This window comes from Sycon ciliatum, chromosome 2, assembly GCF_964019385.1.
Source record: "Sycon ciliatum chromosome 2, ocSycCili1.1, whole genome shotgun sequence".
NCBI lineage: Eukaryota > Metazoa > Porifera > Calcarea > Leucosolenida > Sycettidae > Sycon > Sycon ciliatum.
The window spans coordinates 46,375,631-46,394,158 of record NC_088644.1 but is presented as its reverse complement, the minus strand read 5'-3'; the positions used below and the strand labels follow the sequence as shown (position 1 = coordinate 46,394,158).

The window sequence follows — 18,528 nt, the reverse complement described above, 5'->3', positions numbered from 1 at the left end:
AGGAACGAAAAAGCACAGGGCACGAGGACAACTATTTTCTCTTCCACAGTATTATTCACTTGATCGAATATAATAAACTAACACTAATATCACAAGCTATTTATAGCATGCAAATGACAGCGTATATCAGAAAAGCATACGCATATGAAACATGACATAACAGTGTATACAGTAAAAACGGAACACAGCGCAACGTATGCCTTGCAGCAAACCTCAGCGGTACGGCGGAGTCGAGATGCAATATTGCAAAGAATACAGTGCCATAGATGCGAAGGCCTTTCCCACTTGAGAACTGGTGGTTTGTAAAACTCCTTCTGCGACCTCATCATTTGTTGTTATCATAAGAAGTGACACACAATCAATAGTTGCCACAGACATCACATGCCCTTGCATAATACAGAACAAGAACACTTATGTGCGCTTGCAAAACAATAGTACTGTCAATACATGAAGTTATTACTCAATTTCAAATTTTGACTTAACGGAGAACATGAAGTTATTACTCACTTTATTGTCCTAACAGCAAAGTCGATACATGAACGGTCCACGAAGGGAAAGAAGAAGGACTGGCACCATCATTAAACTTTGAGAAGAATAATCTCACCGATTATCTAGAGCGAATTGACAATGTAATTCGAAATGAAATAGATAAACAGACAGTTTCCTTCGTGACTAATCAATAATGCCCTTGAAAGGTGGGCTAAACATACTTTCGCTGTTAAAAAGGAATGTGGACATGATGTGGCAAGTGTCAACCTTTTGGTAGGGTGTTCAGTCACGTGATTTTTGACAGTGATTCATCCACACCGCGACTCCACGTATTTTCGTATTGCGTGATGGCACACGTCAAGCCACGCGTGATTGCTCAGCGCATGCACCTTCCTGCGTAAAATGGCAGTGCTCAGTTCAACGCGTTCGCGTGCAGCTGTTCGACAGCTTCTTCACAGTCCAAGTCCTGTTTCCGTAGCCCATTTCGTTTCAGAGTGGTGGTGTGGTTCAGTTTTACGTTGCATGATATTCTCCTGTTTGAAGCAGTTAGCTGTGGTGTACGCCTTGTAAACTGTGGCCATCGTCTTCTACGTCGTCGACTTCATGAAGGTACGTTCACTTGGGTAGCGTAGTGTGTAGCCGATTTGAGCAGTTTTGCAATTTCTTCTTTCGTATCTACCTGTGTACAAAAATTCAAAAATTTGAAATTTGCATTGTTCGTCTGCATAGGTGTATTGCCGTAATGGAGGATTTCCCTGGCGAGTACTGCCGAGAAGCTGGCCTTACGACGCAACTGCTGTTGGACGCTGCTACAAGTGAGTTCGATGGAGGCCGTCGTCGCTCCAAAAGGCTGAGGGGTGACAAAAATACACCCGTGTCCAATGGCTTGGTACTTGAGCTTGCAGCGTTCATGACCAGCAAGAAACTGCCGTGGTCAGCCCTCCATACCTGGCTCTCAACGGTCGAGGAAACGTTGCTGTCCTGTACTGCGAACGCCCTCACTGCCAAGGTGAGACGGCTTCAGGCAGCCAGAACCAAGCTGCTCAAAGCATCCGATCACAAGTCTCTGTCCACACTCTGCAGTGAGGAATTTGCATACCCTCAAAAAAGTCAAAGCCAAACACGACCAGAGCATTATTCTGGCACTACATCTGTGCATGCGTGTAGTGGTGGTACTACTAGTAGTGAAGATGGAATGGGTGATGTTGACCGAAATACCAGTGGCAGTGAGATATGTTCTGAAGCACAGGGTGAAGGACATGCAGTGGATGCAATGCAAACTGAAGACTCAGTTACCTTGCAGTTGCAGGATAGGTTGCATGCTTCACAAAGCAAAATTCGGAATCTTGGGAAGAAATTACGCCGCCGAGATGACCAGTTGATCAAGTATGATGAACAGTTGGCCAGGCTTGGTGAAAGAGTGGAGGAGGAGGAGGAGAGCAAGGAAGATTTGGAAGAGCAGTTGGGCAGTGCATTAGAAACAGTCGAAACCCTCAGGCGTAAGCTCAACAATGTGTACTGCAGAGTTTCATACGAGAAATCTAAGAGCTCCAGCACAAGTTCTGCCGTGAGTGACGTGACAGAAGAGCTTCTTGCTTGTGGGCAAAGGGAGAAGGAACTAAAGAGAACAGTGAGTGCATTACAGGCTGAGTTAGATGTGGAACGGTCCATGCAGCAGTGCCAGCACATTACAGCGAAGGTGGATGGTGAATACACACCAGAGGTGCGTCAGTGCTGCTATGACCTCCTTGCAAAGAACGTGGGTGTGTGGAATCTTGGGTCTGTGATACGTTCAGTTTTGCGCTTAGCAAATGTGGGAATTTCGGAAGTTCCATCTGCAGCTACTGCCTCCAAGATGTTGGTAGAGTTACGGCAAATTTCACAGTTGCATGTAGCTAGTACCGCTTCTGATGCTCAGTTCACAACCAGCCACAGTGATGGCACGTCGAAGCAGGGTACCAGCTTTCAGAGCTTCCAGCTGGCAACCAATGAAAAAGCATACAGCCTGGGTATGGTTGAAATGAAAAATGGTACAGCCAAGCATGTGTTTGAAATGTTCAAGCAAGTTCTGGGTGACATTGACAGTGTAGCATCTGCTTCAGGCCAGACCGATGTAGCAAAGCACATTGTAAAGAACATGAAGAATACAATGAGTGACAGGTGCGTAGTTCAGAAGTCATACAATGTTCTATTGGAGGAATACCGCAAGGACATCTTGCCTGATGTTGTGGATGGTTGGGAAGAACTCAGTGAAGATGAGCAGGCTACCATGGGAAGGGTCAACAATTTTTATTGTGGTATGCACTATATTGTTGGCTTGGCCGATAGCTGCACAGCTGCTCTGAAATTGTGGGAGGTTGCACACTTTGGGAAAGATGTCCGAGTTGGTGCTGAACTTCTCCATGGCACGTGGCAAGGGAATGGTGGCGTTGCACGGCTCATCTATTCAGCTTCGAAGGCATTTGAAAGGCATGGCGATGAGGCTGCTGGTTGTGTGGCTGACTTTCACGCGTTTCTGTCAGAAACCAACACCAAATTGCCCCTGGAGGAGTATAGAGGAAACAGGTCATATGTGGTGTTCAGGAATGGTGCTGGTGTGTATTACCTCCATGAAAAAATGTTGCATTTTCTCACGGAGGTAACTGTGAGGGATAACCAGTTGTTACGTGCCGTGAAGGCTGATTTGGGTGTGGCAGAGTTTGTGGCTGGTGCTAGAGCGCTTGGTCTGCTGTCGAAGCTGGTCATTGGTCCGTTGTGGTGCCTGCTGGAAGACCCGAAGGTGTCAATTCTCGAGGTCAGCAAGTACTACACTGAGCTGAACAGCAATCTCCTGAAGTGGTCTACTGACGCAAGCAACCTGTTAGATGGCAGTGCTCGGCCATTCTCCGACGCCAAAGTGTCCGTCGTCTGTGATGTCTACACCGCGCTTGTCGAGCCATCGGAGGTTTCTGATGCCCTCACTCTGGAGATTCTAGCGTACCTGTGTTCTACCCTGGCAGCATTCACAACACGACTACTGGCGGATCATCTACCGGGTGGGAAGTACCATCATGCGCCAACACTTGCCACTGAAACTGCTTCGGTACAGAAGACTAATGCCATTAGCGAGCGAGATTTCGCCCAGCTGGATCGCCTGAAACGTGAGAAACCGAATGCGGCAACGGTGGCATTGGAGGGTATGATCATGTTTGCCAACAATGAAACAACCGATTGGCTCCGATCTCTGCCACCATCTGAACATGCCCGGCTAGTGGAAGTTGCTCGGTCAACTGCCCCAGCTGCTCGCCAGCAGTTTAAGGACAGAAGGCTAGCCATCCAGCAACATCGTCTGGCGGAGCTGAAGCGCAAACAGAAGGAGAAGGAGGCTAAGCGCCAGGCTGACATTGCTCGCCAGGAACAATTGACGAAGGCCATTGAGCCATACACGCTGTGGACAGGCACGACCAACATCGAGGAGGAACTGGCCAAGTTGACATCAGTCACTCGCCAGAGGGATGCCTTGCGGGCCCAGCTCCAGTTCCGGAAGTTTGTTATTGGGCAGAATTCGGCGAAAGAGCTGTTCTACCTGAGTAGTGGTGGCCGTGTCCTGCCGATTCCAACACTCGTCAGTAACCTGAAGAAGCTGATAGGTGAAAGCACCACACCTGGAGGCAGTGCCACTGAAGCGAGCTCGTCCACTGCCAACCAGTGACCTGCTGTTGAAGGAACCTGCCTACTCCGTCTGTTTATACATTTGTACAGTCAATAACAATTATTTATTCTTCTGTGTGTGTGTGTGTGTGTGTGTGTGTGCCTGCAGTTGGATCCCGGGACGGATACCCTGATGCCGTCAATCCTTTTTCTGCACCTTGTCCTCACCCACTTACTGAGGTGTGGTGAGCCCATAAGTGGGATCATTTCAAGTCCACCCTAGTTTGGGGATTTCAGGGGGTGTCGGCCGTTGGGTGGTTCAATGGCCAATTGAGTCATCTTTCCAAGATTCCTTTTGAGTCTCTCTCCCCTCTCCCGGGGAGACCCACGTGACCAGTTTTGGCAGTGAGCAAGTACAAGTACAAGTGTGTGTGTGTGTGTGTGTGTGTGTGTGTGTGTGTGTGTGTGTGTGTGTGTGTGTGTGTGTGTGTGTGTGTGTGTGTGTGTGTGTTGATTATGACGATGATCTTGGTGCGCCTACACAATGCTCATGTTGTGCGACTCCGCCTTTTAGTCATGCGTGCGGTGATTGTGAATATCATTGGTCTATTTAATATTGCTTTAGTTTTCTTTGCTTCCGCTGAGTGCCCTGTTCCCAGCAAGCCCAGGTCTTCACTTTGACACCCTACTTGTTCCACTGTGCTTTTTGCTGGTGTTGAATTGGACCATGTTGCTTTGCGTTTTCCTGTCAATGTTGATGGCCGGCGCATACTCGCTCTCTCTCTCTCTTGTAGAATTTTTGGTTGCACTGCCATGCATTGGTGAACTGAAGTGCTTTGTAGCCTGCAGCATGTGTTGGCACTGTTGTCCCGTTGCTGTATTACTATTTGTCGATCTGTGGTCTTTAGTACTCCAAGTATGTTGCTTTCTAGTGGACTTCTTGCATTAATCGCTTGGTTGCTATGGTGGTTGCTAAGGCCCATATTTAAAATTTGGCCGTTAAATTTGAATTTTGACGGTAACCCTAGGTTTTGTGGAGGGGGGCAATCAAGCAACTAGAAAATCTAAGCAATCTGAGCTTTTTTTCCCGTTGCCATGCTGGTTGCTATGGACGGCCGAAAACAGTGCATGTGCCATATCCTCAATGTAAAGACTATGCACGTATAGTGTGAATAGCACGGAACTTCAAAAGACCATAACTTTGGTATCCCTTGGAATTTTGACCTGAAATTTTCTCTGCAGTCTTGTAATATGTTGGTCTTTCAGATAAAACAGACCTTTGTACTTAAATCTCTCCCAAGTAAAACCACCTAAACTCCCTACTTTTGGTCGTGCGATCCTTTGGTTATGTCAAGTAGCATGGAACAGAACCGTAGATGAGAGGCGAGATTCATGCAGTAGGTAAATCCACTCTGTGTGACATTCAATATGGCCGGCGTGGAACCATGACTTCCGGGGATAGCCCTAATGTTGCGAATTTCCGTTCGACTATCATTTACGCACGTTGTTGTATTTGGTTCTTGTGTCGTAGAGTCCAGTGTCTGATGTCATGATATATGTAGAGTCCGGTGTCTGATGTCATATATGTTATCGCTCCACATATACTGGCATACACAGAGACATAGACAGCCATAGCGACAACACACAAAGTGAAGGGTAGTTGGCCACAACCAGGTGTGAACCGGATAACGAGTGACATATGGAAGTGTAACTGGTAGCCGAGTGGTAGGCGCGGTGAAATCAACAAGAATTAGTTTTATTCTACTTAATTCTATATAATTATTAGTGAAAGAAGAAGCGGCAAAATAAATAACTTTCTCTCCGGTGCTTACCTAGAGGTTGACTACTTCTTCTTCGAGTTAGCTTTCGTTGCTATCTAATCTAATCTAATTAAAACAGAAATGCGCAGGCGCTTTAATACAGCAGACGCCGTACGCTTACATACAGAGATACAATAAATATACACCAGGCAAAGCTCCGTATTAGTTCCGTACTACTTCCGTATTGGTCGGGCAGGGATACTACAGACGCAAGGACTGAGAACAGAGTGTCTCGGATAGAATAGGCGTGTGGATAGCAGAAATAGGCCATGATGCAGAACCACTTGAGACTGTCAGATTAATTGTCCTGGACCGAGCCAGTCGGGAAAAAAACCCTCGCACCGACGGATGCAGTTATGAGGGAAAAAAGCGGGTCTCCAATGGCGATAAGCCATCATGTAGGCATGGCAAGCACATCATGGAAAACAGTGATAAAAAGCAATGATAATATGCACAAAAATGAAGAGTGGGATGGCAGGGACACTGGTGAGACTCAAAATTGACTGAAGAAGTCAGGAAAAGAAGCGACAATAAAGAACACACCGGATGGCATATTTGCAACTGAAAATATTTCGCGAGAAATAATTTCTCGCCTATGTCGCTGCGCTCGGCGGGCGAGAAATACAACGTCTTCTCGTTTGTCTCTTTCCCTCAAAACAAGTTAATATTAATAAAGGAAATGTTTGGCATACAAGAATCCGTACGCAGACCTATGACTGTTAGCATGGCTCAGTGGAAGGTTAACCGTTGGAACGGCACCAACAACTGGAGATCGTCGGCCATTCAGCATGGGATTTTCCAAGGGGACTCCATATCCCCACTGCTGTTGGTCATCTGCCTCATACGACTACTACTTTCCGCTCTAAACGGTCACAACATCATCACAGCCATCAACACCTGGCCTGTAGCTTTGATATGGTAAAGTGCTGGTATCTTGGCATGGACGCAGGACGAGTTGCAATCTGCTGACCGAAGAACGCGCAAGCTTATGACTATGCATGGAGCTCTTGATCCACGCGCTGATATAGCCCGTAAGTACGTCAGTCGCAAGGAGGGTGGACGTGGTTTGCAAAGTATCCATGATGTTGTCCCCATGGAGAAAAGCAATTTGCAGCGTTATGTGCTTCATTCAGATGCTGAACTCATGAAGCTTGCTGTACCCTTTCTGTGGCAACATCTGGTTGCCCCACCGGACATCTCACATGTGGTGAAGTGCGGCTCCAAAAAGAACCTATCTTGGCGTGGACCCAGAAACACTTGCATGGGTAGTTTGTCCGCCAAGCAGAAACCCTGGAGTTGGCCGACAAAGTCTGTTCTCAAGGAGATCACGGCTGGTCTCAAGAAGATCACAGAGAGCCTGATCATCGCGACACAATACCAGGCCTTGGCAACTAACCTGCTCAAGGCCCAAATCTTCAATCAGGGCGGAAGCCGCCTGTCTCGAATGTGTAGGAAGGCAGGCGAGTCGGTTGCCCATATCCTATGCGAGTGTTCAAAGGTCGCTGGACGGGATTACTTGGAGCGTCATAATCGGCTGGCCTCTGCGTGAACATGGGATACCTTGTGAAGACGAGTACTACAAGCACTACTGTGATCGGTCCAAGAGCATTATGCACCCGCGGGTAACGTGCCTGAAGCTAGAGATACTTCATCTCTCCGCAGGACCAGAAGTTCAAGATTCGGCGGGGTTTCACCATCTGGTGCGATCGCTTCATCGAGCACCGAAGGCTTGATATTGTTCTGCTTGATTTGAAACAAACTCCCATTAAAGTCACATATTTGTCTGATACAGAATGTTCCTGAACGCTCCATTACGCTCCATTGATTCACCTCGAATGCCCCGTTCTTTCTTCTTCCAAAAATTAAGGTGCCCACTCGCACTTCAAACTGCGCACGACACTTTCAAGACCTGATCAGCATAGCCTGCAAGATCTGCACTGGCAGGCGCGGGTTCCGACTGATCGAACTTCACTGCAGAGTCGAACCGTGCTGTACGCAGACCTGCAGTCTATGCCGTCGAACGTTTTTTTTCGAGCCATCCAGGGATTCTTCATGTCTTGTCAAGGTAGAGAGAATTTGGTGGTTGGCCAATATGGATTTGTATTCGCTTTATTACTGCTTGTTCTTTGTGGTTTCTTTGCGTCTTTCCTGTTGTCGTTTTGTTTGACCTTTGTTTTCCATTCTCCTCCTGTTGTGAACCCTCTCGTTCTCTAAAGTGTCAGGAACGAACGACCCCACACGGCACAAGGACAACTATTTATTCTCAACAGTATACTGTATAAGTAGAAAGGAAAAGGACATAATTATGGAAACGAGTTAAGAGTAACTCTCCACCACTGTAACTAGATACTATATACAGTCAGAAAGTGCAACAACTAGGCACAAAACTGACAAGAGTACTGAGGCATTCGACGTCCTGACACCTAGCTTCAACACATCTCCGTAGCGCTAACCGACAGCCTTCCAACTTGGAAGGTTCAAGGTTATGGAAAGACCAAATAGGGGAAGGCAAAGGGGGGGTAGGTGTCAGGACGTCGAATGCCTCAGTACTCTTGTCAGTTTTGTGCCTAGTTGTTGCACTTTCTGACTGTATATAGTATCTAGTTACAGTGGTGGAGAGTTACTCTTAACTCGTTTCCATAATTATGTCCTTTTCCTTTCTACTTTTATTATTGGCTCAATACCCGAGTTTCAAAGTATACTGTATAGCAGGAAATTTTCGGACGGAAATATTTTCGGACAAAGCCGAATTTCGACCTTTCGTCCGGGTTTTATTTTCGTACAGCGCTGCATGCTAAATGCACGTGTTCGCAAGCAGTACCCATGTATAGTGTACATAATTTCACATGAACAAATTTTAGTACGGAACTAATTTTAGTACAAAAGAGGCCGTGTACGAAATCGTACGAAAATAAATTCCGTCCGAAAATTTCCCGCTATACAGTATTTAACTTCCATCGACTAATAATGAACAATGAAGGAATGAACGAATGAAACTACACTAAAACCACCAGGTAGCTATAGCGTGAAAATGACAGCGTATATGAGAAAAGCATACACATACAACATACAACTACAGCGCACACAGCAAACCGCACATAGCGCCTGTAGCGTATACCACGTCGTAAACATCAGCGGTACGGCGGAGTCAGGATACACCCGCATTGAAACGAACACAATGTCACAAGCGAGAAGGCCTTTCACTCTCGAGATATTGTGGTTTCACAACATTCTCCCCACCAAAGGGCTTCTCAAAGCCGTACAACAACTCTCAAGTCAAACGATTTGGGGCTTACTACGCGTCATCGGCTGCTGCAGTGGTGGCCACGGTAGAATATCACTAATGCCCACCACTTCGGCCAACTCGATTTCGTGAAGCTTGCCGCTGTGGACTGTCGCACACAACACAGTCATCGATCCACTTCGACATGGGGCGGACGCTGGACCAGACAACCTACATTCAATCTCCGTGTTCCACACAGTCTCGCCGCTTACTTCTTCCGTGCTAACCAGTATCGCCCTCATTTCCTCAGCTTCTACGCCTTGCAATTCTACGTCCTTGCGCTTCTACGTCTTGCGTCTCTACGTCTTGCGCTTCTACGTCTTGCGCTTCTACGTCTTGCGCTTCTATGTCTTGCGCCTCTACGTCCTGCGCCTCTACGTCTTGCGCCTCTACGTCTTGCGCCTCTAACTCTTGTGCTTCTACGTCCTTCGGCGGAGACTCCAGCTGCTTCTGAGCGTCTCCAACCGATGTCGCCATGCACTACATTGACGCAGTGGGCCTTGGGTCTGATCCTCCCACTGGCTTCACATACTCCTCTGACCGCTGCCTGTCTGTAAGCAAAGTCTTCCACGCCTTGTCCGGCGTCCTTTCGCGTGAGGCAAGCAAATCTCGCTTTGCTCCCTCCTATTTACTGCTGGCGATGCGCTCGTTCATCTTCTTCAAGTTCTTGAGCTTTTCGTCAAACTCTGTGCGGAGCGCACCCTCTTGCCGTCTAGCACTGCGCTCTTCAAACTCCTCGCTCTGTCGGAGCCTCTTCTCCACGTATTCTCTCAACCTATCGCCTTCAAATCCATACCGAATTCCGCTAGCGATAAAGCTGGCTTCAATGATCCATAGTTCCCGTGCCATGCTCGCTTCGTATCCTGGCGTGATCGCCAAATGTGGTGAACCCTCTGGTTATCTAAAGTGTCAGGAACGAACGACCCCACACGGCACGAGGACAACTATTTATTCTCAACAGTTTATTTCACTTCCATCGACTAATAAAAAACAATGAATGAATGAATGAATGAAACTAACACTAAAACCACCAGGTAGTTATAGCGTGAAAATGACAGCGTATATGAGAAAAGCATACACATACAACATACAACTACAGCGCACACAGCCAACCGCACATAGCGTCTGTAGAGTATACCACGTCGTAAACGTCAGCGGTACGGCGGAGTCGGGATACAACTGCATTGAAACGAACACAATGTCACAAGCGAGAAGGCCTTTCACTCTCAAGAACTTGTGGTTTCACCACACCTCCTGCGCATTCGTCAGCGCACAGTAAAAGGAGCATCAAATTCTTTCTACATGTTCAGAACTGCATTACAGTGGCGAATGTAAAATCATGTATCCCTCTATAACTTTCAAATGTTCTGAAGTTTTAGGAAGGCCAGAACGAAGATGATATGCCCTTTAGATTAATAATTGAAGCCATGAAGCATTCGCCCATTGCGGATAATTCTCAAAAACAATGACTGATTCTTTTCGAAAAGCATTGACATTTCCAGAACCTTGAAACCTTATGGCACGCACTTAATTTATTTCTGCCCCATTTCTTCCTCGATATAACCAAAAAGGGGGGGGGGTGTCAACATAACGAAACATTAATTAAACGAACCATAACGAAGACCTTTGTTTGGTTGGAGAAGGTAACGCTTTCCCTCTGTCTCTTAGGAAAGAGACAGTTTTTATCAAACTGGCAGACCTTCGCTGTGGAATGGACTGCAGCTAGCTCCAGCTCCTCGAATCTCGATTCCAGGCTGGCTCCTACGGATGATTTGACGCGGGTGGACAACACTGATGCGAATTGACGCGGGTGGATTTGGACACTGATTTGGATTTGTCATGGAGGGCCCGGAATCGTTGCTAAAGGTTGACTTTCCATCAGAGCCAGTTGAGCAGGCCAAGGAGTCTGGACCACCACCACCAGCCAGCTCTCCCACCATCACTGAATTCCTCGCAGGTCAGCTTGCAATGTCCTCACTGTTTTGTTTTCTTTGCTTCTTCTTCGGTCGGGATTTGTCATCTGTGTATGCTGGTTCTTTTTCCAGTTTCTCTTTTGTTCACCTCCCAATCGCGTCTTATTCTACCTAAGTGTACCCTTCCCCTAGTCTTCTCCTTTCACGTCCTTCCTTCGACTCATTCCATGCTCTTGTGTTTTCAAATTCATGTAGCCTGTCCGCCGTTCAATTTCTCCTTCGTTGAATATTTTTGTTTAGTTATTGTTAAGTTTTTGTTTGTTATCGTTTAGCTTCCTTTCTGCTTGTACGAATACTGTTCTTGTTTCGTTTCCCCACGATTTGTTTCTTTCTCTATGTTTTCGTCATGAGGCGTTGGCATAATCGGTTTTGCACATGCGAACCTGGGCAACCTCCATCCAATGGGGGCCCCGGCAACGCGTACGTGCTTACAATAAAAATAATAATAATATAGAAGACAGAGGATTTTTATACATTTTCTAACGCCATGATGCGCCAAAGACTATGAATCCCTTGGGAATTCCCAGTTTAGGTATACTGTCATATGTAGTTCTCACGCAATTTGTAACAATTCAAGCCAGTATATTGTTCATTCTTCGGCGGCCAGTTATTTGTCTGCATTGTCAAACAATGCACCATTAGAAATTAACAGTGGTGTATGTGAACTGTGTGTCTGCAGTGCCAAACAATGCATCGTTAGAAAATTAATTGGGTTTTCTTAGCTTTGCAACTAACCTCTTCCTTGACAATAGCGGAATAATGCCGGAGACTATAATTATTACAGTGGTGTATGTGAACTTTATAACCTAACCCGGTTGCATACGAATCATGTTGTGGTTAGGAGTCTAGGTTATTTCTGAAAAAAGGTCATGATTCGCCTTTAAGATTAGAACTACAACATCCTAGACTCGGTGTTTTGTGCACTACCCGGAACATAGCAAGAGCAACACTACGGAGGATTAGCAAGACGAAATTCGCGTTCGCGTTCGCTCTCCAACGAAAGTTGAACTCAGTGACGGAATTCCCGTTATGAGAAGGATTAGCAAACCTAATTCGCACATGCATGATGTTGACACGACGTAGGCAGTACAGCGTGGTAAATAGTTATGACTGCCCTGACACGAATCCACGATTCGTGTTCCGACTACTTTTCCGAACGAAAATGCGAAAGTTCGCAATCCGGTTCGCGAACTGAAAAATGTTTGCGAACGCGAACACGAATTTCGTCTTGCTAATCCTCCGTATTGTCTTTGTGCTTTGTCGTTTGTAGATTTTTATCCGGTAATCAGATCCAGAATTTAAGTGACGGTGTGTTCTCTGGTCTACCAAACCTCCAACATATGTAAGTATTCTCAAATGCACCACTGAACGCAGAGAATAGTAATTATGCCTGTGTGTATATAGAGTAATGCTGGATACGTGATGAATCAACCTCTAATATCTGTGAGTTTTATTATCTGCTGCACTGGATTGAAAGGAACAGATGTAAATGCTTTGTGTAAAGCACTTGTTACATATCGTTTTTATTGGAATGACGGACGTTTCATGGCTCAATTTTGTTGTGGTCCTTTGGTATAATGTGTTTTGTTTTGCGCTCTCCTTTTACGCCAGTTGGACGGTTTGGGTTTCACATCCAGTTTGTGCATGCACCATGGAACAGTTACATTATTGTCATGTGTTTTGTTTTGTTTTGTTTGCGTGCATGCTCATGTGTAGGTGTTGGCGGATAATGCCGGCATTATATCGAGCATTATACACCACTCGGAGCATTACGAGCATTATACAGCATTACGAAGCCAAAAATGGCATTATACGACGTTCTACATGACTGCATAGTAGATCTACAAACATCGCCATGTACAGATTCATATCGGCTATAGCGTTGGTCTTTGATTGGCAACATTTATTACGATGTATTAGCGAAAGACCTCCGTGCCCATATCATGCATCGTACCAAACAGATCGTGACAAGCAGTGTCAGGCTAGATGCATGCAGTATTGCTAGCTGGCTGTGGTCCGGGACAGTGTGGAAACTCTCGCAGAAACTTCCGGTCCCGGAAGTCTATCTTCGGCCAGCAACTAACTACTTTTTGAAGATCCAGGTAAAAACGCCGAACCAACGAAACAAATGTGAGCCGGCATGGACCGGTGGAGGTGCGCACACGCACACATTCCAGACCTTACCCGGTTACCGTCCACAATGTTACAAAAAACATTCTTCATCGAAGCAAGATTAAGAGTCCATGTCTTTGTCGAAGAGGAACGCTGGACTTTTACCGGACATTGACCATTGTGTAAGACCAGCCAACTAGCAGTCAACGCTGATGGCTGACTCGCCGCGACGCCGTTCTTGAGATTGGGAGGAAGCTGGGCTTTCTCCAGATGAGCTTTTGGCGGAGTCCTCTGATGATAGTGACGTCGTCAAGTTGGACACTGCAGATCCTGCCGCGATAGCAAGGAAGCGGTCTTTCATAAAACAGCTATTACCAAGTCTGAAAATGTTTCCAAAAGGACGCGAGTAGCTCATGGACAGAGCACTGAAGTGGCCATCAGTGCCGAAACACGGGTGCGGGTCTGCGGGAGGTCCCAGATGAGCCGCTCAAAAGCGACTGTGGCAAGTATTAGTTAGTGTGCTTGGCATACCATACAACATTGTCAGGGAAGAAGAGTATAATCATGTACCTAGCGTACATGTTAACCTGATATTGTATTATGTGTTTATCATAGCATGGGTGCAATATTATAGCGTTTTTCTTAGCCTAATACCGCAAGGTTCAGGTGTTTATATTCCATCCGGTGGGACATTATCAGCATTATTTGGAGCATTCTATGGCCTTTTGTGGAGCATTACTGAGAGCATTATATCCCAAATTACCGAGCATTATCCGCCAACACCTACTCATGTGCTGCTATGATGTTTGTCATTTTCTGTAGTTTCCAGTTTCCCTCGTTGTGTCTGGTCTCCTTTTTTGTCCGTTGCCCGTCTCCGTCTTGTCAAATAATTATGTTATATAAAACTTTAGCTCAGTTTTGTTGTTGTGTATGGTGGGACAGATAGGCAGGGAGACTGGGCGCCTGACGCCTGGCAATATGTGCGGGAGCACAAAAGTGCTTTATCATTCTAGTGACCCGTCAACGTCTCACAGTAGGCCTTGACGGATTATGCTAATATTTTCGTGAAATTATACTTTTCGCATTGCTCAAAAAATTGCAGAAGCGTGCTATTTTTATGCTAAAAGTAATCATATTATGCCGCATTATGCTCACATATGCTGCTAATGTACAATGATGGTTCTGTGCAAAAGAAAAGGGGATTTTTTTGAAGAGGGCATTTTACTGTAGTAGCAAAAGTTCAACGGCGTCCACGCACCGTCCGACCTACATGTACATGTGTTGACGTGTTTGAATATCTGGTAACTTGTACATGTACTACCTCCGAGTACGTATCACAAGGTATCTACATGTATGCAGGTTCGATTCCTGGAACGAACATGATGATTTATTAAGAGACTTTTTTAGGGTACCCTGTAAGAAGGCCTTAGGCCTGTGGGGATTGCCCTATCAAAAAGTTGATAATAATAATAATAATAATAATGTACATGCAGCATACTTACTCAGGAGACTCCCTTCGATAGGCATCTATTTGCCTCTGGAGGATCCGTGAAATAAAAATCAATCAATCAAAAAGCTACGACCGTCACTGATTGTAGTGGACTGGACATGTTCTCAAGGAAGTCGTAAAACTACGACTTTCTGGTAGGGCTTGGCGGATAATGCCGGCAGAAAAATTGGCAGAATTCGGTACTTTTTCTGGTAAGTTTCATGCATGTTTGGTATGTGGATAAAGAAATGGAGCAGAATTCGAGGAATTGCCCGCCATAAGGTTTGTATGGTTCTGCCAATTTCGGTGCAAAAAAAGCAGAATCTGCCACCTTCTCGAGCATTATCCGCCAAGGCCGACTTTCTGGTGGATCTACTTGTACTTGTAGAACATGTACAACTGTATGGAATTTGATGGGAACAGGCGGATTTGTCCAATTATGCGATTCGTATGCAATTTGCCTCGAATTATGCGACTATTGGATTTTGGTAGGAATTATGCGAAATATTATGCTGGCATAATCCGTCAAGGCCTATCTAACAGCTGGTCTTCTTTATCCCAAATCCCATTCCTACATCACTGCTCTTGTCTATCATTATCTACGCAAAACAACCGGCTTGGACAATTGAGTCCCCATGATGTTCCTCTCAGTCACAACCCCTGTAATTTTACATAGTGTCATAGTTCCGTCTGCACACTAGTAGAGGTAAGCGGATTATGCTGGGAAATGACTGGATTATGCCGTGGAGGATGCTCACAGGATGCTCAAGACAGCAAATTATACTTTTACGTGAGTAGTATGTATAAAGCCGGTTCTGGAGTTGGTACATGGTCCAGCCCGAAAAAATGGGTTTTTTTCTTTCTTTTTTTCTACAAAATCCAGATATCTCCAGACACTGGGGTGAATGATGGAGTGTGGTGGTGGGGCCAATTAAGCTCCGCTGACCAGAGGTCTCGGCTTCATAGCTCCATGGACGCACCAAAGGGATATTGGGTGGGGAGGATTAAATTGAAAAAGAAAACAGAAGAAAGAAAATGGAAAGATTGTATTGCTCAGTGAGCAAAAGAATAAGTTGAATATTGATGTGAACGCTGTTCGACTTTTAAATTCAAGAGGAGACTGTCCGTGAGGAGAGATTACATGTATGTCCAAGCAGGGTAGGACACTGTACCCTCTTACTCGCGTATGCTATGAGTGGCCCAGTGCCTGTTCGTTCTGAGGAGATGGTGATAAGCTGCTGTCTTGAACTTTTGGATGTTCTTTGGGTGAAATGGGTGGGGAATGATAGAGGTAGGCAGCTGGTTCCAAATTGGGATGACGGAGTGGGGAAAGGCTCGGCTCACATTGTTCCGGGAATTGGCAGGAAGAACATTCTGTAACTGATGGGGATGCGCGGTGGACAGTCGTACAGCCTGGCGGGTGAGGCGTGTGGTCCTGGGTTGGTGTGTCGGGGGTGGAGCCATTCTCGAGAGAAGAGCGGGAGAATTATCGCAAAGGGCTTTATACAGGAGGCAGAGGGCAGCGATGGTGCGGCGAATTACGAGGCTAGGAAGCCAGCATTGCGGATGTATTGCCTTGATGGCTCGCTCCTGCACCCAGTCCAGCCGATTCAAGTGGGAAGGAGCTGCCCCCATCCAGACGATTGGGCAGTACTCCATAACCGGCCGGACAAAGGCCTTGTAGGCTCGAAGCCGGGCAGGAATAGTCAGCAAGTGAAATGCCTTGCGCAAGGCTGCAAGTCTCTGTGTTGCTCGGACTACAACAGTTCGGATATGCTGGCTGAATTTTAGCTGATGATCAAACGTGACGCCGAGTACTTTGATGGAGGGCTGCTCCTCGACAGGAGTTCCATTCCCGACGCTGGTGGGAAATTGTAAGGGCCTGAGATTTGGCTGGCTTGAACTGCACTTTAAAATCAGACCCCCAACTGGATACTAGGTCGACAACAGCCTGGAGTACTCTAGCGTTGTACGGAACAGCAGCGAGCGTTGCAATTTCGGCGTATAGGGTTGTGTCATCGGCGAATGAGGCAAGGTTGGAGCCGATTGGGAGGTGGTCTTCTAGGTCGTTGACGTAGACCAAGAATAGGGTGGGACCCAGGATACTGCCCGGTGGCACCCCAGCCTTAACTGGGCGTCTGGCTGATGTCTGGCCGGAGATGATGACTTGAAGTGTGCGGTTGCAGAGGTAGTCTTGGAGCCACCGATGCAGGTCTCCCGAGATGCCATACACTCTAGCCTTGTGCAACACACCAGTGTGAGACACCCGGTCAAATGCTCCAGCAATGTCGATGGCCAGCACTCGAGAAGCTCCTTTATCTCCGGCGGTGTGCACCCACTGATGGTGGAGAGCAGTCAGCAGGTCTGCTGCACTGTGGCCGCGACGGACTCCAAATTGCCGTTCTGACAGGACGTGATTGGTCTCCATGAAGTTGCTCATTGCCCTGTTGACTATGGTCTCCATGACCTTGGAGAGGATGCTCAGTAACGACACTGGTGGATAGTTTGATGGCGACGATTTAGACTTGCGCTTGTGGACTGGAACTACGTTTGCAACCTTCCACTGTTGTGGCTGGATACCGGAGCGAAGACAGCATGTAAATAGTTTTGAAAGCGGCCGTGCCAATTCTGCGGAGCAAGCTTTCAAGACGCGGGCAGGTATCCCATCTGGACCAGTGGCCTTGGTGGGGTTGAGCTGGCGGAGAGTTCGCTCGACTGTGGTTTCGCGAAACCGGACGGTGCAGAGGTTGCGGTCAGTACGTGGTCGGACGTAAGGAAATGGAGCGGATAGGTCGTCTGCCCCTAGACTGCATTTGTTGGCGAAGTGTTCGGCCATGCACTCTGCTTTGCTGCGGTTGGTGTCGTGCTCCGTACCATCGGTGCTGCGGAGAGTAGGTATGGATGGGCTGATGGGCAGAGGCCTTCTTGATGGTTCGCCACCATTCACCAGACGCCATACACCCAGAGGCTACCTTCTGCGCCAGGCTTGCTGTGAATGCCTGCTTGGCAGTTGCCAGGCAATGGTTAGCCGAGTGTTTGGCGACATTGTAACGGGCTTGCAGCTGGGCACTTGGCCGGTCGGCGCAGGGTCTCCTCCATGCTCTTTGTTTCTGTGCTACAGACTCAGTGCATTCCGGTGTCCACCAAGAGGGGTTAGATGGTTTCATGCACAACTGCTTAGACGGTATGTATAGGCGCATTCCTTCCAGAATATTCTGGGTCAAGTGCATACACATTGCATCAGGATCATCACTGACAGTGGACTGCCAATCTGTTGTTCTAAAGAAGTGGCGAAGTCTGTCCCAGTCTGCGCGTTGGTAACGCCAGACAGTTCTGGTCACTGGTGGTTCCTCTGCTGTGCTTACATGAAAGTCAGCTAGGACACAGGCATGGTCAGAGTTTCCCAGAGGTGCTAAGGTATTGACGGTCGCATCTCCCGGTAGTTTAGTCATTATTAAGTCGAGTGGGCTAAGGCCCCTGGTGGGCTCATGCACGTGCTGCTCCAAGCACTGAAAAGCACACATGTCTTCAGTGTACACACCTGCATGAGTTGTCTTGGTGCTGCCGAGCCAATCCACGTTGTGTACGTTAAAATCTCCAACCAATACCACATATTGACAAGATTTACGGGCCAGGTCAATGCCAGCACTGATGGCTTCAAGGGTACTGATGTCATTGTCGTGGCAGGAGCCAGAGCGATATGCAGCACACACAGCCACTGACTTTTTATCC

At 47.0% G+C, this 18,528-nt stretch overlaps 1 protein-coding gene across 1 annotated transcript; it reads left to right on the top strand.

The window, feature by feature from the left end:
* The first annotated feature begins 766 nt into the window (after positions 1-766).
* Positions 767-5,027, top strand: LOC135810268 (uncharacterized). The gene is made up of 2 exons (XM_065323749.1): positions 767-1,098; positions 1,219-5,027. Exon 2 carries the CDS (start codon positions 1,232-1,234, stop codon positions 4,178-4,180), a length of 2,949 nt encoding a protein of 982 aa, XP_065179821.1. The 5' UTR covers positions 767-1,098; positions 1,219-1,231; the 3' UTR covers positions 4,181-5,027.
* Positions 5,028-18,528: the final 13,501 nt, after the last annotated feature.